The following is a 23,574-nucleotide window of genomic DNA, read 5'->3' on the forward strand; positions in this document are numbered from 1 at the left end:
CTACTTTGTCTTCATTTTCATCGTCGATGCGTCGAAATGTGAACTTAAAAACAATAAACTAATTTGTATTTAGTTTCAAGCTTGTATATTTTATTGCTGACAAAGAAATTCCGCTTGCCTTTTCGCACTGATTATTTGCCCTTTTGGTTGAACGATGACTTGCAAATAGAAGATCACAAATTTCATTTCCAGCCTAGAGGGAAATCCCCACCCCTCGCCCCTGCCTTCACATCTCTCTCTCTCCTCCAACCCTGGTCTCTGACTCTCTCTCTCTCCTCCAACCCTTGTCTCTGACTCTCTCTCTCTCACTACCCCCAAAGCAGCAGAAGCAGCAGCAAGCACCAAGCGAGCAGCGAAGCCGATTCCCCAAACCGCCTCCCACATGCAATTCCTCGCCTGAAGAAACCCTACCGTACTCCGCCGCCGCTGTCGCCGCCATGTCGTTGCCACCGGTGGACCCGCCGGAGTGGCTGCGCACACTACCCGTGGCGCCGGAGTACCGCCCCACCCTCGCCGAGTTCGCTGACCCCATCGCCTATATCCTCAAGATCGAGCCAGAGGCCTCTCGCTACGGCATCTGCAAGATCGTCCCCCCGCTCCCCTCGCCGCCCCGCGAGGCCACCGTTCAGCTCCTCAAGGCCTCGTTCGCCTCCAATGCGTCCGCTTCCGGCGACGCTGGCCCCACCTTCCCGACGCGGCTCCAGCAGGTGGGCCTCTCCACAAAGAACCGTCGCGGCGCGAACCGTCGCGTCTGGGAGAGCGGCGAGCGCTACACCCTGGAGGCCTTCCGCACCAAGGCCCGCGACTTCGAACTCCCGAGGCACGCGATACCCCCGAAGCACGCGACGCCCCTCCAGCTCGAGGCGCTCTTCTGGGGTGCTTGCGCTGCGAGGCCATTCAATGTCGAGTACGGCAACGACATGCCGGGGTCTGGCTTCGTCAAACGGGAGGTGCTAGACCTGGACACTGACAGTCCGGTAGGGGCGCCCAGGGACGTCGGCGAGACGGAGTGGAACATGAGGGTGGCTCCGCGCGCTCGGGGCTCGCTACTGCGGGCGATGAGCCGGGACGTGGCTGGCGTCACAACGCCGATGCTATATGTGGCGATGCTCTACAGTTGGTTCGCGTGGCACGTGGAGGACCATGAGCTGCATAGCCTCAACTACCTCCACTTCGGCAAGCCCAAGACTTGGTACGGCGTGCCCCGAGATGCCATGCTTGCCTTCGAGGATGCTGTCCGTGTCCATGGGTATGCGGACGACCTCAATGCCATCAGTGAGTCATCTGTTCCACTATGCTTTTATTGTACTTCTATTTCTTGCTTAGAAGCGCTTGAATTCTATTTGACTTGCTTGAGAAGTCGTAAGTGTTTCATTCTTGACTTGTAGAGTCAAAACCTTGTTTTGAATTGTCAAATTCTGCTGCCAATTGGGGAGATAACTGACATTCGGTAGTGTCAGGCTGTCAGCAACTTCAGATGAGCAATGTGCAATTGCAACAACGTGTAAATTAACCAGGAACCAGTGCCCTTCAATATGCAATTTATGGCTCTGAAAAAGGAAACATACTAGCGAATATGCATCTGGAAACTGAACTAAGCAAGTAGATACAGTAGATACTTTAATTTCAAATTGAACCATTGCAACCTCAATGATCATAGGAGGTTGCACTGCGACACCCTGGTAGGCCGGGGAGGGTCACGGCAGTGCACAGGCTGTGATTTGTGGGTAGGGACCGAGAGACAGGTGAGAGATTTAAGAAGGGTAAGCTGAACTTGAGAAGGAAGCCTATGCATGCTCGATTTGTTTGGTAAACTGACTTTTACTTTAGTATGGCATGTGATGTGGGGGCAGCATTACACAGCTTGGTGATCAACTCTGTTGGGAATATTGAATAATAAACACATAACACGGTGTTTACCTCCGTCCCTATCTCTCCCTCCTTGGCGCAACTGCGCCAAAGCCCAAACATCCTCGCCCTCACCCTCCACCTCTCATAACTCCCCTCAGAAACTCAGCATGTGACAGACCTATATGAAATGAAAGTGCACACTGCATGCACAAGGATATGTCTATCAATCAAACCATCCTTCGTAGTAATGAAATTTAGTCTGGCTCCAAAACCTGTTTCGAACTTTCAAGGTATCTTAAGCATCATAAAATTGGGGCCGCTAGATTGCAGAACATGTAGGATTGGGGCAATAACATACATGTTATGAGCAGCAAGACATCAATGATAGCGGTTGAACAAATGGCACTGTGTGAGGATGACATAGATCACCGATTTTGTTATGTGGGTATCTGGCCTACTGATTATTTGTGTAGTACCCTCAGAAATCATGATGCTACACGGCTTCCTGCGCTGCTGGCAAATTCAGACATAGGTATGTATTTACGAAGACAAGAAGATTTAGGGAACATAACCAATGCTTCTAGGACTTGGATTCAAAAGAAACAGAAATACACAAACTACACGTAAGTCATCCGCACGTCTATCCAGATGCCTAGAATAAATCTTGTTTGGGTCATCCGTGTTTAGTACTCCCTCTGTCCATAATATAGTGCACATTTGTTTTTATGAAAGTCAATCTAACAAACTTTGATGAAGTTCGTATACAAAATTATCTGTATCTACAATATCAAATACATACCCTATGAAAATATATTTCATGATGAATCTAATGGTATTGATTTTATATTCAAGATGTTGATAAATTTTCTATAAACATGGTCAAAATTAACAAAGTTTGAGTTAAAATAAAAAAAACTAATGCACGCTATATATTTGGACCGATGGAGTATAAAATTAAGATATCAAGATGTGCTGTTTTTTTGGGTATACTTCATTGCAAGGACCAACATTTCAGGATGGCTTTGTAAAGGCCCAGCTTTTATTCTAGGGGTTCTCCTAGCAAGATGGTTGCAGCTAAATTATGTTGTGATCAAGTCATATCGGATTTTCTCCACATTTTGAAGACTTGAAGTTATCAAGTCACCTCATTTGCATGGCTCCAAAAGTCCAACAATATTTTCTAATAAGCTAATCTCTCAGAATTCATAAATTGTAAACTATAACCAAAATATATTTGAATTGACTACCAATCACTTGATCACTATGTTGGATTGGTCCATGACCACTTTATCTTGCCCCAAGCCCACCCACAATGATTAGATACACCAACCAAGGCCGCTCTTGCATATCATTCGCTGGTGTTTCTTGATGATCTATGTGATTCCTTGCTGGTTGCAAGTTCTTGTGAAATTCTTTTGTTTCGTTTATTTGCATGAATTATGTATAAGAAACCTCAAAAGACCTTAATGCAACACCCTTGCTAAGGGTGTGTACAATAGCTTAGACAAGGTCCGCGTCTGTCTTTAGTGCCTCGCCATGCCACATATAGATCATACTGTAGACACCTCCTACAATAGACTATAATTAGTTGTACGTATAAGACCTCAAATAACAAGAAAATAAAAAACTATCGATGTAGGAATAATTAATTCTATTTGGGATCCCACCTAGTCCTACATGGCAAGTCAACAAAAATCCAAGCCGGTCAACAGCAAACCAAGAACATGGCCATGGTCAACAAGTCAATGGAGAAGAGGAAATAAAAAGACAAAATCAAAGGGAGAAGCAAAAAAGAAGAGGCCCAAGCCTAGAACATGCCCATATAGCCAATGCTCATCATGGTTGAGGGATGAGTGTTGGCACCCTCCACCTTTGACTAGTCCATGATCCATGATGGACTGGTGGACCAAGTTTTACCAATATACCCTTCCCAGCTACCACCACCATGGTAGCTTTGGTCACTTGTCAAGGATCCCTAACCTATGTAAGGCCCCATGGGCCCGTACTCATTCACTCTCACTTGAATGAAATCAAGGGGAGGACACTAGGGCAACTAAGGCAAGAATGGGAGCTCTAGGGTTTGAGTTCGAGGAGTCGCGTACGAGTTGGATCGACATTGAGGAAAAGAAGTTTGGAGAGGGTGCTGAGGAGTCACACATGACTTCGACCTGCGACCAAACCTCCCTCAACGCTTTCCAAACATAGGACTAGGTTGCCCTCGTTGAGGTGAGGAAACCTCTTCAAAAAACATTGATGTGTCAAATTTGTTGGTGTACGACTAACTTACTCTAAGACAGTCGTAGACACCTCTCTAATCTTTGTTTCGGCCGTGTTGCTAATGTTACCCCCATTCACCCGTTGTTTTAACTACAATAACATTGGCGTCGATCGTGGGGAATTCTCTCCATTGTGTAAAGCCGTGAACCGATGAAGCTAGATGGCCCCGCCTAAACAAGTTCCTTAGCCAAAAAGCAAGAAACAGTAAAGTGCAATAAGGCGAAAAGGCAAAAGGCTCCTCGCGCCGGGATGTCGCTTGTCCTAGCTTGGTGTCGCGCCGATCCTCGACGTAGCTCGTCCTTGCTAGCGTGGAGCTGCGTAGATTGTTGATGGTCCAGTTACTAGGATGCCAAGCAGTTCTAGAACCCCCAAGTGCAAGGGATTGCAACTAGTCAAATTTAACAAATGAATACAATACAAGGGTCTTACGTCCAAGATACAACTTGCAATGGAAGTGAAATATACCTTACATAGGTAAAGTTTAACAAATGCCTTAAGAAGGCTAAAAAAGCAAAAGGACATCCATATCCCTGCCCAGGCCAAGTCTGGTGATAACCATAGTTAACGCTTCACCAAAAGATTACGTGCTCCAAATGCTATTATCTGATTTGCAGCATCTGGATAAAAAAGAATAATAAAACAAGGTGACCAAATTGTACTTGCAAGACTTACGTCAGATGTATCTACGTATGCAACATTTTGTATATGTGGTTTGAGCGGTGGCAATCACTAAGCATCTATAGAAGACAGGCTACAACTTGCGTCTACCAGAGACAAGGTAGAAAGCGTATACGAGGTAAGATAGCATTAAAGATCAACTACTCTATTCACCTACCTAACCGCAAACATCCTTGCATTCCTCTTCGCATCATCCACAAAGAAGAATCTCCAACACACTCACACGGTTGGCAAGTTTAATTAATTATTAATTGAAGCTGTTCTATGATCAAGTTAACAATCTCCAAGCTGTCCATAGCCGTGGACACAACTGTAAGAAAAGATTTAACCATGCAGGGGTGCACCAAGTTACCCATACACGTACGATCCTATCTTAGATGACACACTGCACGGTGTATGCTGGCAGAGGTGATCGACTCAACACTTCCCTTACGTTGCAAACAAGCCCAGGGAGCTACTTGAGTTTTACCCGAATCGAGAGTCCAATCGAAGTCTGAGTCAAACCCAACCATTGCATGACATGCCCCTACCAAGTAAATTGGGGGGGGGGGGGGCTAGCCCACAATTCCTGCATGTATGCAAATATCAGGGGATAACCTCCCCCAATGACAAAAACAAAATCATAACATCAGGGACCGTCTCGTCTGTACGTGGAATAACATGAGTAATGTGCATGCCAGAAGGAAAGCCAGAACTATTGTGGCCCTTGGACAAGTCTTGTGGTCTAAGGTAGTAGGTAGTAGGCTGAGGAGGGCCCCATTTAAACCTCACACGAGTTGTTAGTGCATCCAATCTTTGAGTCGAGATAACAAGAACTCGGATCCTAGGTCGGCTGGAGTGGAGCAAATCACCGGTGCTCTAAGCATGTCTTGCCAACCTTTAAATACATGTTAACATAATTAACTCCATTGCATAATAAAGAATGTATAAGAGCCAAGTTAACATGTATGATGCCCTAAAAGAACATCAGGTAGATATGGTATAACTACAGTCAGAGCAGGCTCCCATGGTAGTATCAAGCAAGTAACTAACATAATGAACGGAAGGTAAAGGCATATAAGGGTTACAATAAATAGGCCATGCACCAGAATAGGTATTGAAGACCAACTACAACATCGTTACACTAATGCAAGAATAAGGGAGGAAGTAATGGGATGTGTTGGAATGGACAAGGAGGTTTTACTTGCCTAGAATCCACACTTGGTACATTCTCATACCTTGCTCGTATCTCACGTCATCCCCGGACCCTATCGCGAAGAAGTAGAAACACTGGAAACGAATCAACAGATGCAACTACGGCAACGATGCAGCATGCTCATGATATGCAATGTTATGTCATGGCAAGTTGCGATGCTTGAATGGTCTAATGCAATTAAAATACGATTAAACTAAACACCATATTAATTTTAAATGTTGTTATGATGCATGAGAATGACAACGAGGTTCTATGCAATTTTCTGAGCAATTTGACATATAGTATGACACGTCACGTTTTCATTGCCATGGAAGCACATTTTGTTGCCATGGCGGTGTTTCCGGGGTTCCGGCCGCAAAAAGCCTCAAGTGTGTTGTCATGTGTGCAAATTGAGCTAACGGTGCATAGTGGTGACACGGAGGCCACAAGCTCAAGACAATAGAAGGTGCAAACGTCCAATTGGTCGATCCATGCTATCATGCACACAACCGTCTCAGGTCGTCACCTTTGTTGTGTGCGGGTGGGGTGGATCGGGTTCGGTGCGGTGTAGTCATTCGCGTGTCGTAGTCGTACTTGGCAGAGGTCCACGACGGTGGTAGTCATTTGGGCGTTGGTACCGAGACTTGGTGAATCTCCAGATGGCGAGGAACTTGGCCCACATAATAATTATGAGGCCCTAGCCAAATCATCCAAGGTTTATGAAGGGCATTTTGGACATTTGGCACAATTTAAGGTTTTAGCCCTTCAAGGAAAAGTTGAGGGTTGATTAAATCCTCATTCAAATTAAATTGGATGCAATATGAATGCAATGCTTATGAGATGAACATGATGCAAATCAATGACTGCGGAAAGTGTTGGTCCTGGGCTGTTACATAGTTTAACCTAACCACCACATCAATACACTACCTTGCATCCCCCTCGCATGCTTCACGAGGTAGGATCCCCAAGGCACTCACACCTAAGCAAGTTTATTAAATTATTAGTTAAAGTTGTTCTACAATTAATTACAAAATCTCCAAGTCGTCATAACCATAGACATGACTATTTGAGTAGATTTAAACCTGCAAGGGTGTACCATTTTACCCTATTGCGTGTCAAACACTCTTAATGCCATGTAGTCAACACACATGGGGTATGCCCACAGAGTGAGAGTGGCCACGACACTTCTCCTACGCAGCAAACAAGTCCAAGGAGCAATCCAACTGAGTTGTACCTGAATCGTGAGTCCGACCGAAGCTCCGAGACGGACCCAACCGTTGTGTCCTGGGCTAAGGTGGCCAGGGCCTGCATGATAACCCCCTGTCCACTTCACAATTCCTATGTGTATGCAACGGCCATCCAAGCATTAACGTCATCATAACTTATGGTTTGAAGGAAGTATTCACATTTCATTGGACTGTATGAGTTCCTGATTACATGTTTGCAACTGCATGTTCAATCACCGATTTAAATATGATCACAGTACCATAGGATCATCACGAACTAACTGCAGTTTGTAGCTCTTGGTACATTTATACAGGTTTACGGACCTGAATGTGCAATTCATAAATTGAGGCTCGAATGTGCAATTCATAAGTTGAGGGAGCCATGTGACACGCACACAAGTTTAGTGACCTATGGTGCAGTTGACTCTTGATAATTCTTCCAACAGAGGCCAGCTTGCCTAGTTTAAATTATCTCAATTCTCAAAGCAATATTAAGCACATAGCTGACATCCATTTGTCTAGAGATCATTTGCTCCCTCCATTCCAATGAATAAGGTGCGCACACATTTCAAACTTCAAATTTGACCATCAATTTAACCAACCAAATGTAGATTATGTGTGACAAAAGTTATATAGCTGGGTTCGTATTCAAAAGAAGTTTTCAATGATATGATTTTTAAGTCACATAACTTATATAATACTCCGTATTGGTCTAACTCGCAGGCAAAGTTGAATTTTGCAATACGTGCATGCCTTATTTTTTGGAATGGGGGTAGTAGTACATAATGTTTAATATTCGTGGAAGAATGTGTCTATTATTTTTAGAAAATGTATCTATTCTCCCTGGCCTCTGCATCCTTCGATACATATAGCCAACCTCATTCAATGCTTATTACAAAGAGATGTGTCAGGGGGATTGATATGGCTCAAATAGCTTTGAGTCGATTTTATGAGGTGTCCCTGATCTTTCACTCGTGCAAACAACTAGAAGAAATAATTTTTGGGAGAAGAAGTGTACGTGCAGAAGAACTAGTAGCTAGACTAGATGGATGGATGGATTGTAGGGATCGGAAAGTAGTAGAAGATGTGTACGTAGTAGTTGTAGTACTTGGATAGATGGAGGATTAATCTAATGACGATTAGTGGAGGCGACGGCGACGGAGTAATCAACAGAGGAGATTAGAAGTAGATGGAGAAGCAAAAGAGAGATTGGATCGATCCTGGAAGACCAAGAACCGAGCAAAACTAATGCCCTGGCAATCTAGGTCGCCGGAACACATGCAATCATCGAACCAAAATTATGGAACGCAGGAACACAGATGCGGCGCATCCATCAGATGCTTTTCTGAGTATTTTCTTCACGTACCAAAACCTCCTCTTACAAAGCGGTGCACCCCTTGCTTATATAGGTGGTGCCTAATACTTGGGCCAGGCCCGACCTGAACTAGGAAACGATGAGGACTCCTCGTCTGTTACAAATTGTACGTAGCAAATAAAAAGAAAACTACCAAATCTGAACAAACTGTGGAAAGCAAATAAAAAGGACACACGTACGTATACTTGCATGTATGATTTCTAGGCTGACACTAAAATTAACTTGATGGTGCAGCCTTCAAACTTTCACTCTGCTGGCCTAGATAGAAGTAATCACAGGGTGTTCTGAACGTGGGCTTCACTTCCTCCCGAGGCACGATCTGAGGAGCAACCGAACAAGCAAAAGAATTATTTGTAGCGATGTTGTTGCGTTCAATCGGTTGAGCATATGACCATCTCCTTTCAGTAGCATATAGAACAGACTTCACACCTAAGACCCCCCTCTGTTCTGTAGCACACATGATCTTCTTATGACGTAGAGCGGGAACCACATACTTTTGCATCTTGTTTTCATAGCGAGTCTCTCGGTTGGAAGATGTTTTACTTGACAGTAATGGAGGAACGACAAGAATACCTGCAGTGACCGTATCAGGGATGACCCCCGGGTAGGCAAATCCAGACCTAACAATCTTCCAAAACAACAGGGCGGCAAGCGCCCCGCCATCCGGCTCACCCTGCCATCCGGCTCACCCTGCCATCCGGCCGCCTGGCTCCGGGGCGGCTGGGCGGGGCACCAAGGCTTGACCCGGCCGGGTCGGCTCCCGCTCAGGCCGACCAGACGACCAGACAGCCCCCCTCCTACGACGGGCGGGCGTGGCTACAGTGCACCTATTGTCCCGACCAAAGCAGGCTACAGTGTGCCCCGAGGCCACGTCTCGGAGTCGGCGGCGGCGACCTGGTGCGGTCCTGTAGCAAGACGGCGCCCACCACCCCGTGACGCGAGCAACGACGTGCCACAGTGCCGTGGCCCCCCGCGGGACTCGTGTCCGGCGGATCTGGCAGCCGGCGGGACCTGCGGCCGGCTCGAGACGATGACATGAGGGCGCCGTGCCCATGTATCATTACCATTGTAACCCTGGGGGGCAGGTCTATAAGACCCCCCAGGAGCCCTCCATCCGGGGAGTTCCATTCCTTTTCCACACACACACACACACTCATAACCAGGAGAAGGAGAGAGCTAGCTCTTCTTCCTCCTCCCCTCAAACAGCTCCCGGAGCGCCTTGTATTCACCTTATGAGATCCATCTAGTAGAGCCAGCAGGACTAGGGGTTTTACATCCCCCGGAGGGCCCCGAACCTGGGTACATCGCGAGTCCCTCTCCGCTTGTCCCTGATCTCGCACCCGGAACCCTCCGACGTCCTCTGGCCCCAACCACGTCCGATAAGCCTACCCATGGCATTTGCCGTGACCCGTGAGAACACCACGACAAGATGAAACTCCTATCTTGCCAAAAGGAGGGCAAGATAAAAACATGGACCAACTAAGATAACTCATGCCAACAAAACTACTCTAAACGCTCAGGAGCCTATCATTGGCACGCCGTCCAAACTGGGACGTAAACTACTTGGTAATCCACTCGAGCTTCTTTGCATCAAGCTCCATCAGCACCTTGTGTTGGGCCTTGTGTAATAACGTCCATAACAACAGCCAATTGGTACATGAGACTAGCACCTGCATACAAGAATGAACATTTTTCTTGTAAAAAATGACGTCATTTCTGCATAGCCAGATAGACAAAAGCACCGCTGCTGCCCCAACTAGAATAAGAGATCTTAAAGATTTATCAACCCCCCTTAGCCAGGACCCAAAAATATGTGAAATAGTATGGGGCAGGGTGATATTAAAGGCTAAATACACAGCTTGCCATGCAATACGTGCTACACAACAATGAATGGTTTCTTCATAACGGAAGCTACAACGAGTATCCCCTTGCCACATTCGTTTTACAAGATTATCCTTAGTATAACTTCTCTGTAGACGAACCAAAGGAAAACTTTTATCTTCAACGGTATTTAAAAAAAAATGGCAGCCCAGTGCACGTAGCTCCCGCTTTTGCAGGGTCCAGGGAAGGGTCCGACCACTTCGGGTCTGTAGTATGCAGCCTTTCCCTACATTTCTGCAAGAGGCTGTTTCCAGGACTTGAACCCGTGACCTCATGGTCACAAGGCAACAACTTTACCGCTGCACCAAGGCTCCCCTTCATCAACGGTAATTTAAGACGCTACAATCTTCTCAACTTAAACTTGACCCTTGTATACATCGAGTGCACAGAAACAGGCCAGAAGTGTGAAGATCCCATTTAAATAGGTCCTGGTCTGTAGTAAGCTGCACATCTGCAACCTTTAGGACAATCTCATTTCTGTCCACCAAATGCTGACGAATGACGCAATGAGAGCCGTACGAAAGTCAGACCTGTGAGTTCTCTACTCCAATAATCGCAGGAACAGTGGCATCCCTGTGACGGACAATATTAAATGACTTGGGCTACAAAACCGGAAGAGGCTTATCCCCAATGCACTTATCCTCCCGGAATCTAATTGATTCACCATTACCTAGAGAAAAAAAGATCCAGATTGAAGAAAAGTATCTTTAACCTTCATGAGACCCTTCCAAAAGTGGGAGTCCATTGGCTTGGCTTTAACTGCCATGAGTGAGTGGATTCTACCCCAAATATTTATTACATAAGAGTGACTGCCACACTCCATCCTTGGTTAGCAGCTTAAATAGTCACTTACTTAGAAGGCACCTATTTTTGACTTCTAGATGGGTGCCGAGGCCACCCTGGTCTTTAGGAGTAGACAAAATCTCTCCACCATGCTAAATGATACTGTTGAACCGGTATGGGCCCTAGCCCATCAAGATCTGTCTCTTGGGCCCAAGCCCATGAGAGGTGCTGACCTAGAAGAGGAGCCCCTCTTCCCCCTGCCCCTGTGTGAGCCGCCAGACACGAGAGGAACTACTCGTGAGTCACCAGACACCACCTGCCCTCCTCTCTGTAGGTACTCCCCCTCTCATCTCAACATGGTATCAGAGGCCAGCGACGGCGGGGCCTAAGGAGACGGCGGCGACGTCCGGCGAGGTGGCGGCGGATCTGGCGTGCGCGCGGGAGGCTGCGGAGAGCTGCACGCACGAGAGACGCGGGGACCGGCCCGGCAGAGCCGCGCGGGCGGCTGCTGCTGCTGCTTCTTGGACCGGAGGCAGAGCCCCTGCTCGGGCTCTTCCTCGTCCTCGGGCGGCTGCAGAGGAAGAGGAGCTGCTCGGGGTGGTTGCTGGCGTGCGTGTGCTGAGCGGCAGCAGGCAGAGGAGCAGAGGAGGAGCACTAGTGGAGAGAAGGAGTGCGTGCGTCCTGCGTGCGCTGTGGTGCTGCTGAGCGGAGAGTAGAAAGGGGAGTGATCGAGAGGAGAGGAGCTGCTGCTGGGCGCTGTGGTCCTGGAGGCTGCGTGTTTGCTGCTGCTGACTCTGTTGCTGCTACTGCTGGTGCTGCTGAGGGGGAGAAGGAAGAGGAGGTGCTGGAGCTTATTCCTGCGAGGAGCTGCTGCTGGTTGGAAAGAGAAGAAGAGGTGTTGCTGAGTTTTGCTGTTGCTGCTTATCCCGCCAAACAATGGCTGAACCAACTGGTCTTGCCGAGGCTTTGGAGAAGCTCGCTAAGATCCTCGCGGAGTCCAACTCTGGGGCCATCGTTCCTCGACAGGAAGTGGCTCAAAAGCTTGAAATGTCGCCCCTGGACATGAAGCTAGAGGGGGCAACAAATTATTTGAGCTGGTCCAGAAGGGCTTTGTGGGCTGTGGAGCAGAAGGAGCTTGATGGATATTTGTTGGGCACCGTTGTAGAACCAAGGGACAAGAGTAGTGCAGAGGGCAAGAGGTGGAAGGTCATCCACTCTGTACTTATGGTGTGGTTGTTGAACTCCGTGGTGCCCTCCATTGGACGCTCTGTGGAGGGGCTATCCTCACCTGCTGAGATATGGAAGATTCTGTCCACTCAATACTCTGGCAAGGGCAATGTCATGCTCATTGTTTAGATTGAGGACAAGATTAGGTTGCTGCGTCAAGATGATGGCATGTCAGTGATGACATACGTGGCAGAACTGCAGGCTCTGTGGGCTGACCAGGATAACTGTGATCCCTTGGAACTCTATGATGCGGCTTCAATCGAGTCAGGGCATAAGTGGATGGCACGCAGGCGTGTGCTGAAATTTTTGGCTGGCCTCAAAGGTTGCTTTGATGGCAGGAAGGCTTCCCTGTTGCACCAACCTAGTCTGCCTACCATTCCTGAGGCTATTGCAGCGATGACTCAAGAGGAGGTGCGCCTATCCCTTGAGCATGCAGACATGAAGGTTGTGCCAGCTTCGACATTTGCAGTCACTGAGCGCATGGAGTGGGGAGATCCCACCAAATGTCATATCTGTGGGGAGGTAGGTCACTGAAAGAGAGAATGTCCAACTTGTGGCAGAGGCAGGGGATATAATAGAGGGGGAGCAGGCAGAGGTAGAAGTGCTAGAGGCAGAGGTGGATACTCAGAGACCTCATGGAGCCAGGCTTCTAGAGGTAGAGGTGGCTACTCAGGACACTCAGGGGGTCAGAGGGCTCACATGGCCGTTGCAGGAGACACTGGGACGTCCAAAGGCAAAGATGTAGATGATGTTGTCTATGGAGACTTTGCTCACTGGGCCTCCACTGATGAAGGTAATCCGGAAAAAGCATCTCTTGCTACTAATGAGAGTGCTCTAGAGTGGGTTCTTGACTCTGGAGCATCTAAGCATGTTGCTAGTAACTCATGTGTGTTCGAATCTTACACTAAGCATCCTCCCTCTCACACGGGCACTATACAAACGATTGATGGCACAAAACAACCGGTCATAGGGGTTGGTACAGTAAAGTGTACTCCGACCATTTCCCTATCGTCAGTTTTACATGTGCCAGCCTTTCCTGTCAATTTGGTCTCTTTCAGTGCACTCATTGATCAAATGGACTGTCGTGTGATCCTTGACAAGTTCGGTTGCTTGATTCAGGTGCGACAGACGAGCCAGACGGTTGGGACTGGCACCAGGCGTAGGGGGCTCTGGTACATGGACCAGGAGGTGCAGCCGGACTTGGTGTGTGCTGCGACCATGGAGGATAAGGAGAAGCAGGCGATGATCCATCATTGTAGGATGGGGCATGTATCTTTTGATAAGATGAGTAGAATATTTCCGGATGTTATGTGTGGAATAGGCAAAGGCAAGCTGACATGTGATGCTTGTGAATATGCAAAACACACACGGGCCTCATATGTGAGTAAGGGGCTCAGGAGCATATCTCCTTTTATGCTTATTCATTCGGATGTATGGACTAGCCCAGTGGTGTCAATGAATGGGAAGAAGTATTTTGCTACCTTTATTGACTGCTATTCTCGCATGACTTGGATTTACTTGATGCGTCACAAGGATGAGGTGTTTAGCTGTTTTCAGAACTTCCATGCTCTTGTAAAGAACCAGTTTCAGGTACAGGTCAAGGTGCTCAGGACGGACAATGGAACGGAGTATGTGAACAACATTTTTGGGGCTTTCATGGCTGACCATGGGATTCTTCATCAAACTTCATGTCCGGACACCCCCCCTCAGAATGGAGTGGCCGAACGGAAGAATCGTCATGTTCTTGAGGTTGCTCGGTCGTTGATGTTTACCATGAATGTGCCTAAGTTCTTGTGGGATGATGCAGTTATGACAACCACATACTTGATCAACCGAACACCTTCCAGGATACTTGGCATGAAATCTCCGTCTGAGTTGATCATTGGAGATAATAAGTTTGTTGTTCCCCCAAAGTTGTTTGGCAGTACCTGCTTTGTTCGTGATCACCGACCATCTGTTGGCAAGCTTGATCCTCGGGCAGTGAAGTGTGTCTTTCTAGGATACTCGTCTAGTCAGCAGGGGTATAAATGTTGGTGTCCCTCTGAAAAACGCAGGTTTGTAAGTATGGACGTTACATTCAGGGAGTCTGAGCCATTCTATGGTGAGCCGACTGATCTCAGTCTGTTGTTTGCAGAGCTTGACCATCTACACCCTGTGCATGATGGTCAAGAGGGGGAGAAGGATGTGTCTCATACTCACGGTGATCCTGTGGACATTAACACTGATAATGATGTGCAGGCTCAGGTTCAACCAATAGTGGGTACAATTCCGGTTAGTACCATCACTGATGATGATGTGCGGGCTCATGTCGAGCCAACTGTCGATACACTTAAGATTGGTGCTCTCCAGGTTCTGTTCGGGATCGATGGCAGACGAATACCCTGGTGTACTCTCGGCGGCAACCACAAGTGCAGGGGGAGCAGCAAGGCAGGGAGGCAAGAGTGCAGGGGGAGCAGCAAGGCAGGGAGGCAAGAGTGCAGGGGGAGCAGCAAGGCAGTGAAAGAGTGCAGGGGGCAGCAAGGCAGTGAGGCAAGCTCATCTGACACAGTGGAGCTGCCCATTGCGTTGCGAAAACCTACACGTGAAGCGGCAAGGAAGGGTGAGGTAGCAAGGAAGGCTCTGCCAAAGGATGATGCTTGTGATGACCTTGATATTGGCAATTTTGTGTCTTACAAGGCTTTGTCACCTTCATATAAGGCGTTTGTTGCCTCTCTGCAAACTGTGTCTATCCCTAGGGATTGGAAGGCTGCAAAGCAAGATCCGAAGTGGCGTGAATCGATGATAGAGGAGTTAGAAGCATTGAAAAAAAAACAAGACATGGGTGCTAACCACATTGCCGGCAGGAAAGAAAGCAGTGAGTTGTAAGTGGATTTTTACTGTGAAGCAGAATCCTGAGGGCAAGGTGGAACGGTATAAGGCTAGATTGGTTGCCAGAGGATATAGTCAAACTTATGGAATTGACTATGATGAGACATTTGCTCCAGTTGCAAAGATGAACACGGTACGGGTATTGGTCTCGTGTGCTGCAAACTTTGGGTGGAAATTGCACCAGTTAGATGTCAAGAATGCCTTCTTACATGGTGACTTGAAAGAAGAGGTATACATGGAGATACCGCCAGGTTTTGGCACAGAACAGACTACGGGGAAGGTATGCAGGCTGAAGAAATCCTTGTATGGTCTGAAGCAATCGCCGAGGGCATGGTTTGATAGGTTCAGACGAGCTGTTTGGAATATGGGGTATGGCCAATGTAATGGTGACCACACGGTGTTTTATAGACACACTAATAAGAAGATCACCATTGTTGCAGTTTATGTTGATGATATCATCATCACTGGAGATGATGAGGAGGAAATAAAGAGAGTGAAGGGGTGTCTGAGCAAGGAGTTTGAGGTAAAAGACTTAGGAAATCTAAAGTACTTCCTTGGCATAGAAGTGGCCCGGACAGAGAAGGGAATATCTTTGTGCCAACGAAAATACACCTTGGATCTTTTGAGTGACATGGGCATGATGGGATGTCGTGCAGCCCCTACTCCAATTGAACAAAATCATCAAGTAACAGCACAATCAGGTGAGCTAGTGAATAAGGAAGATTATCAGAAGCTGGTTGGGAGGTTATTGTACTTGTGTCATACCAGGCCTGACATTACGTATGCCGTGGGGGTGGTGAGCAGATACATGCATGAACCAAGGAGAGGGCATCTTGATATTGTTCACAGAATCCTGAGATACTTGAAGGGGACTCCGGGTAAAGGGTTGTGGTTTGCGAAGAGTGGACATCTTGAGGTGGATGGCTATAGTGACTCTGATTGGGCTAGCTGTCAAGATGATAGACGATCAACTTCAGGTAACTGTGTGTTTGTGGGAGGAAATTTGGTGTCATGGAGAAGCAAGAAACAGAATGTTGTGTCTAGATCAACAGCAGAAGCTGAATATAGAGCATTATCTCAAGGGTTGTGTGATATGCTCTGGGTGAAGCACCTACTATGCGAGTTGAAACTCTTGAGGAAGGGACCCTTAAGGGTGTGGTGTGACAATCAGTCAGCTATAGCCATTGCTAATAACCCAGTTCAACATGATAGGACGAAGCATGTGGAAATTGGTCGCTTCTTCATTAAAGAGAAACTTGATGCTGGGATCATCAGCCTTACTCATGTCAGCTCTGGGCAGCAGTTTGCAGATTGCTTGACAAAGGGACTGGGAACAAAGGACTGTAACTTGGCGTGTGACAAGATGGGGATGATAGATATCTACCACCCATCTTGAGGGGGAGTGTTGAACCGGTATGGGCCCTAGCCCATCAAGATCTGTCTCTTGGGCCCAAGCCCATGAGAGGTGCTGACCTAGAAGAGGAGCCCCTCTTCCCCCTGCCCCTGTGTGAGCCGCCAGACACGAGAGGAACTACTCGTGAGTCACCAGACACCACCTGCCCTCCTCTCTGTAGGTACTCCCCCTCTCATCTCAACAGATACTTTCTCTTATGTTGATCCGGTTGCCAAAAGAATCAGGAGCGATAATAATCTAACCTCATGCGAACCCCCTTGGGTATCTCCAAAAGGACATCATGAAGATGGTGAGGTTGCTCAGCACAGAATTAATCAAAACCAAGTGCTCATTGTAGGGAAGAATCTGTATATTATAACTTGCTAATGGGTCTTATGTTACTGCATGCAGTGGCCTTTCAAACTTTAAATCAGAAGACGACCGTCTTGTCCCCTGAAGTGCTACTTTCTGCGGGAGTTCCTTGCTGCAGGTACGGGGACATGGTTTAACATTCTTGTTTGTGATATTCTCTTGGTCATTATTTGAGCATTGGGCACTATTGATAGATACTTCTCCAAAGCAGATTGGTTCAGAACCCTGGAGAATTTGTTATCACCTTCCCTGGAGCTTATCATTGTGGTTTTAGCCATGGTAGGCCATCAATCATGTCTGTATAAATTGAGTGCTTTTCTATAAGTTATCTGTTTGCTCCTGCATGTGTGGATCTACTTCACTAATTATTGTAAAGAAGTGTTCTCAGATACTTAGAAATGGAATTTTGAAAAGCTACTTTCAGTAGGTGTTCTTATGATTTTATTCAACTTTGTTCATCAGTCAGATGCTGCAGTAATAGTATATATTGTTATTACTGATTTAGATGACAACCATTCGTTATAGCCGTTATTCTACACCCGTGATGAAATGTTTCAATTTATAGCTTCTTTTAGAGTTATCAACAGTGGGCTTGCACTCACTTGAAAGTTGAAATAACTTTATTGGTGATTATTTCATGATAATTGACCATGATGTTTGCATCCGTAGAAGAATTTGAAAGAGTTAACTGCTGTAGACGTTAGACCTAGTTTCTTGTAATAACACAGTCCCAAATTGTTGGAAGAGGGATGGCAGTTTTGACTGGTCAGGGTTTGTAATTTCATCTGCGGATGTGGATCACATGTATTCATTTTTCCGACTACCAAATCACTGCTACATTTAAAGTTTGGTATTTAATATGTGTCTTCTGAAGAGTTATGAATACTAATTATTGTAAAGGATTTCGACCCCTATGATTGAAACAATGAATTTATTTAACTATTTCATTTTCACAGGATTTAATTGTGGGGAAGCAACAAATATTGCCACTCCTCTCTGGTTGCAGGTGGCCAAAGAAGCTGCAATCCGGAGGGCTTCAACTAATTGTGGTCCAATGATTTCTCATTATCAGCTGCTTTACGAGCTTGCATTGTCATTAAGTCAAAGGTGTGCTGCAACGAATACAAATATCATTCTTTTTTGTCATAGAATTTTTTGTTTATGCAAGAATAGTGAACTGATGCATTCTCTTTATATCTTTTTAATTTAAGTTACACTAAAATAACTAGATATATTGTTGGAATTCAAACGACTTATGATGGATGCATTACAGTTTCATCTGATTAAACTAGTCTATTCAGTTATACCACAGCCTCCTCTTCAAAATGGACAGTGAATGTGAATTATCTTTGCGATAATTTTGTAGAGTTATATTTATGCAGTTGGTTATATTTTGGAAAATTATTTGCTTGTTATAGGGAACCTAAGGATTTCCATACTCTTCCAAGAAGCTCTCGATTAAGGGATAAGAAGAAGAAGGATGAAGGAGATACAATGGTGAAAGAAAAATTTGTTGGAAGTGTGATTGAAAATAACAATTTGCTTAGTATCCTTCTGGATAAGAGTTCTTGTATAATTGTTCCTGAGACTCCATTTCCTCCTACATCCTTTCCTACGATGATGGAACCTGAACTCACTGTTAAACAAAGTTTGACGGGTGGTCACTGTAGTATTAGTCAGCAAGCAGTGCACAATATGTCTGTTGATGTGGCACTAGACAAAAGTATAGTAGTAGAGAACATGAGTCACTCTCAGTCAGTTACTGAAGCATCTTTATCTGCATACAACAGAAGAAAGCTTTATGAAACAAAATATGGTGAACTTGGCACTGCTGCCTTCTGTTTATCACCATCCAAGTTGCAGAGTGGAGTAACTGATAAAGATAAGAGAGGTGGGCTCTTAGATCAGGGGCGGTTGCCGTGCGTTCAGTGTGGCGTATTAAGCTTTGCTTGTGTTGCCATCATTCAACCTAGAGAAGCGGCTGTCCAGTTTGTGTTGTCTAGAGAGGGCATCTCATCGAGTGCAAAACCGGGAGAAGTTAGTGAATCAGATGGTATCTCAAATTGGATAACCAAAAATATTGAGATGGTTCCTCAACAAGGTTAGTGCGACTTGATCTTTTACCCCCACACTATCTCATGTGCATAATAATCACTTTTACCCCATATCATTTTTCCCCTCCATCGTGTCATTTCTAAATATTGTACTGGTTATGGTATTTTTTTTTATCCAGCACATATCATCTTAATCATCTTTCTGATTTTGGTCAAATTGGAGCTAAAAACAGAAATAGCGTTGCATTCAAAGTAGCGTTTTTGCACTATGAGAAGTGATCGATCTGCTAAAGTTTTCTTGTAATCATAATATCAAACAATGAATGTTATGTTTTGAAATTATTATATTTGTATGTGAAAGGTGCAAGTGATAAAAATCATCAGTGCTTCTTTTTTAGTTCCTGATTTCCTACAGCTGAATGGAACTAAAGGATAAGAACTATTATGATGAAGTGTGTTTCATTTTGCATACCTGGAAGACTTGATATAAATATCATGTCTGTTTTCAACAGGACAAGCTTCGGAAGCACTTAGCGTAAGTTTAGCCCATGTATCTGATCGGTGTGGACAACTATACAGCAGGAACAATAATGGGTCAACCTCTGCTCTAGGGCTTCTAGCTTCTACTTACGGATCATCAGACTCTGAGGAGGAATCAAACCAAGGCAAAGATAATCAGTTATTGGAAACATCAGTTAGCTTCTCAAGTACAGTTCAGCGTCAAAGATCAAATTCGCACTTGTATGAAGAGTGTTGTGAAGCCAAAACCACAACTTCTTTGCTGAAATCTATAGAGGATAATAGTACGACAATAACTCGATGTGGTAGGGACACAGATATCAATCATTTAGCAAAGCTGAGAGAGCAAGGAACAACCTATGATCAGTGTTCTGTCTACATTGATTTGGCTAATGATCTAACCATATCAGGTGTAAAAGCCTATTCAGATACTCATGTAACCACAGCTAAGTCCTCAATTGAACCAGATGTGTTGACCCAGCTCAAGTACAACAATGATTCTTGCAGAATGCATGTATTTTGTCTAGAACATGCTTTGGGGACATGGACACAACTTCAAAAAATTGGTGGTGCTAATGTTATGCTCTTGTGTCATCCGGGTATTAACACTGTTCCATAATCTCTTGAGTCCTGAGTTTGTCCTTCACTATGCTATCTTAAACAAAAGTCCAATTTTGAATCTATTGCAGAAGTTCAGTGTTATTTGAGCAACTACTATATTTGGTTTCCTTTCTATATTCCCAAAATGTATATTCATATTCATTGCAATTTTCTTGGGGATATCTTGAATTAGTATGCAGGTATGCTGAAAGGGATAAAGTATACAGTTTTTATTAAGTGAATAAAGTGTGAGCTTTTTTTTAGTATGGAATAGTCATATGATTCCATAATCCTAGGAGTGCCTTCCTGCTCCTCATCATATCCAACATGTTTGTGTTAATACCAAATATACTTAAGTAGTACAGGATACTCCAAAGAGAAACTTGATGGATTTTCCTTTTTGGTCCATATTTTTAGCACAATTGCTGTACATACTCTGTTGTATGGAGAAGGGCATATAGTAACAAAGAGCTTCAGTTACATATTTTTCATCAAATTCAGTATGGGGTATACTATATTCTCAACAACACTTCAATATTGCTATGAAGGTGCAAGGAGAGTGCTTCAAAAGCTTCAGAGCTTTCGTTGGCACTGTCCTTGTTTTCTTTCTAGAAATATAGGCTATATGTATAATGTTAGAAGAGCTATTTTTTAGCAATCTTTGTAATATTATTGCTAGAGTCAACAGTGTTTTTAGTGGACGTCAATCATGTATTCCATGTAAAATGAAGTTGTTCTTGATTAGTGATTTACGTTGCATTTTCAGAATATCCTAGAGCAGAGTCAGCAGCAAAATTCATAGCAGAAGAACTTGGTTTGAAGCCTGATTGGAAAGATGTAGCTTTTGAAGAAGCAACTGATGATGACATCAGAAGAATTCAGTTGGCGTTGCATGATGAAGATGCTGAACCTGCAAGCAGTGACTGGGCAGTTAAAATGGGTATCAATATATACTACAGTGCAAAACAGAGCAAATCCCCGCTTTACAGCAAGCAGATACCATACAATTCCATCATTTATGAGGCATTTGGCCAAGAAAACCCAGACAATTTGACAGATTATGGACGGCAAAGATCAGGCGTGACAAAGAAAAGAGTGGCTGGATGTTGGTGCGGGAAAGTTTGGATGTCAAACCAAGTCCATCCCTTTTTAGTTCGTGAGCATGAAGAACACAATCATGCCATAGTTTGCAGCAAAGTGATGCTTGGTGCTAATTACCATGAGATAGTATACGATGAACCATCGCTTACATGTAATACAATGGTTAACTGTAGCCCATCAAAAAGGATATCCAGAAGGAAAGGAAGGGACTCTATTGAAAAATCTGGAGCCAGAAAGAAGAGATGCTCCGCCAATGACGAAGCCACTTTACATTGCAGTAGCCTTGGGATGAACTCTAAAACCATCAGCGATCAGCCTAGAAACTTCGATGATCATGACAAACATGAAGGAGGTAAAATTACAGAAGCACCAAGCACTCAGCAATATCAACAATATACCTTGCAAAGCATGAACATGAAGTCAAGTTCTAACAAGCCAAAGGATTATAAAGGAAACCGCAATTTTCTTGACCTTTATGATGAAGCTAATGACGTGGACTGCTGGTTTAACATAGATTCTGGAGATAGTACTGCAATACGACACTTGGAAGACAGTCGACAACAAGAATTTGGTACTGTGAAAGCTAAATCTCCAGGTAAATTGCAAGGTAATATGAGAAAATCGAGCAAGTGCAAGGCGAGCGATGATTCTCTGAATGGAGACAAGAAAGTGCAAAAGATGAATAAGAAATCAATTTCTAGGAAGCAAAAGGACGTCGAGATAAACACACAGTTTCGAGAAGAATACGATGAAGATAACAACTGGGAGGAAGTTCCAGAAGGAAAAGATCATGATGTGAAAGTGGAATCTAGAGCCAAAACACGAAGTGGTGAGGATGATAAAAGAAACAACAACTCCCATGAACTAAATGATGAATATAATGATATGGATTGCTGGCATGACATACATCGCGGAGATAACGCCACAATGGGAAACTTGGATAACAGTCCAGTACAAAGACTTGAGGCTGCGGAAGTGAAATCTGGTGGTAAATTGCATTGTTGTAAGAGAAAATCCAGCAAGGGCAAGGCAAAGGATAATTACTCAAATGGAGATGAGAAATTGCAAATGCTGAACATAGAATCAATCTCTAGGAAGCAAAAGAGTGATAGCCAGTTTGATGAAGGTTGCGGCAGAGATAACGCTTTGGACTCTTTGCTTAATGATGTGGATGAAGCCACACGAGAGAACTGTTATGAAGTTCGGGAAGAAGAAATGGATGGCATGGAAGTGAAGCCTAGAGGGAAGGTGCAAACTGGTAAGAGAAAAACCAGCAGATGTCAAGCGGGTGATAAAGCAGCAAAATTTCCTTGTGATATAGAAGGGTGTGACATGAGCTTCAGCTCACAGCAGGATTTGTTGTTGCACAAGCGTGATATTTGTCCTGTTAAAGGATGCAAGAAAAAGTTCTTCTGCCATAAATACCTGCTCCAGCACCGCAAAGTGCACATGGATGAAAGGCCACTCAATTGTGAATGGAAGGGCTGCAAGAAGACATTCAAGTGGCCATGGGCTAGGACAGAACACATGAGGGTCCATACGGGGGTGCGACCTTACGAATGCATGGTACCTGGCTGTGGTCAGACATTCAGATTTGTGTCGGATTTCAGCCGCCACAAGAGAAAGACTGGCCATTCCAGTGGTAAGAAAAATAAGGAGAGTACATAACTTCTAATCCCTGTGCAGTAGTACAGGTTCTTTCTCTGAAGGGTATGCTGATTGAATAACTGCATCAGATTCCATTTGTCGTTGGATTAACCTGCATTAGGAGTCTAATTCATTCCATTGTTTACTGACTCCGCATAATGAGTCAATTTTTCCAGTGCCTTAGGTCCAACTGGCCTGTTGTTGACTGGGGTTATTCCAAGTCAATTGTATGTGCTTTAGTTTATCGCCAACGCTTGGGGAAGTTCCTTTTGTCATCATGGTTAAATTGACATACTTATCTTGCTGTCTGGTGGCATTCAGTTAGTTGTTCGTTGTTATTTTCCTATTTATTATTACAAATTGCAGCGTAGGTAATAATAATGTGCACGCTTATTACTATGCTACAGTACATCTTTGTTTTTTATTTTTCAAAATATTGTTAGATAGATCTCACTTTCGATAAAGGGTATTTTTATCGGGTTTGCTATGATTCAGTCTGAGTCCAGGTCCGTTAGAGCCATGTGCTTTAAGATCCATGCATTTTGTGC

At 44.9% G+C, this 23,574-nt stretch overlaps 1 protein-coding gene across 1 annotated transcript; it reads left to right on the plus strand.

The window, feature by feature from the left end:
- The first annotated feature begins 230 nt into the window (after positions 1 to 230).
- LOC123110916 (lysine-specific demethylase JMJ705) lies at positions 231 to 23,346 on the plus strand. The gene is made up of 7 exons (XM_044531555.1): positions 231 to 1,275; positions 17,145 to 17,223; positions 17,317 to 17,384; positions 18,062 to 18,212; positions 18,524 to 19,206; positions 19,672 to 20,277; positions 21,045 to 23,346. The coding sequence occupies exons 1-7, from the start codon at positions 438 to 440 to the stop codon at positions 23,045 to 23,047; spliced, it is 4,428 nt and encodes a 1,475-aa protein (XP_044387490.1). The 5' UTR covers positions 231 to 437; the 3' UTR covers positions 23,048 to 23,346.
- The last annotated feature ends 228 nt before the right edge of the window (positions 23,347 to 23,574 follow it).

The sequence above is a fragment of the Triticum aestivum genome, chromosome 5B (assembly GCF_018294505.1).
Source record: "Triticum aestivum cultivar Chinese Spring chromosome 5B, IWGSC CS RefSeq v2.1, whole genome shotgun sequence".
In the NCBI taxonomy this organism is placed as follows: Eukaryota; Viridiplantae; Streptophyta; class Magnoliopsida; order Poales; family Poaceae; genus Triticum; species Triticum aestivum.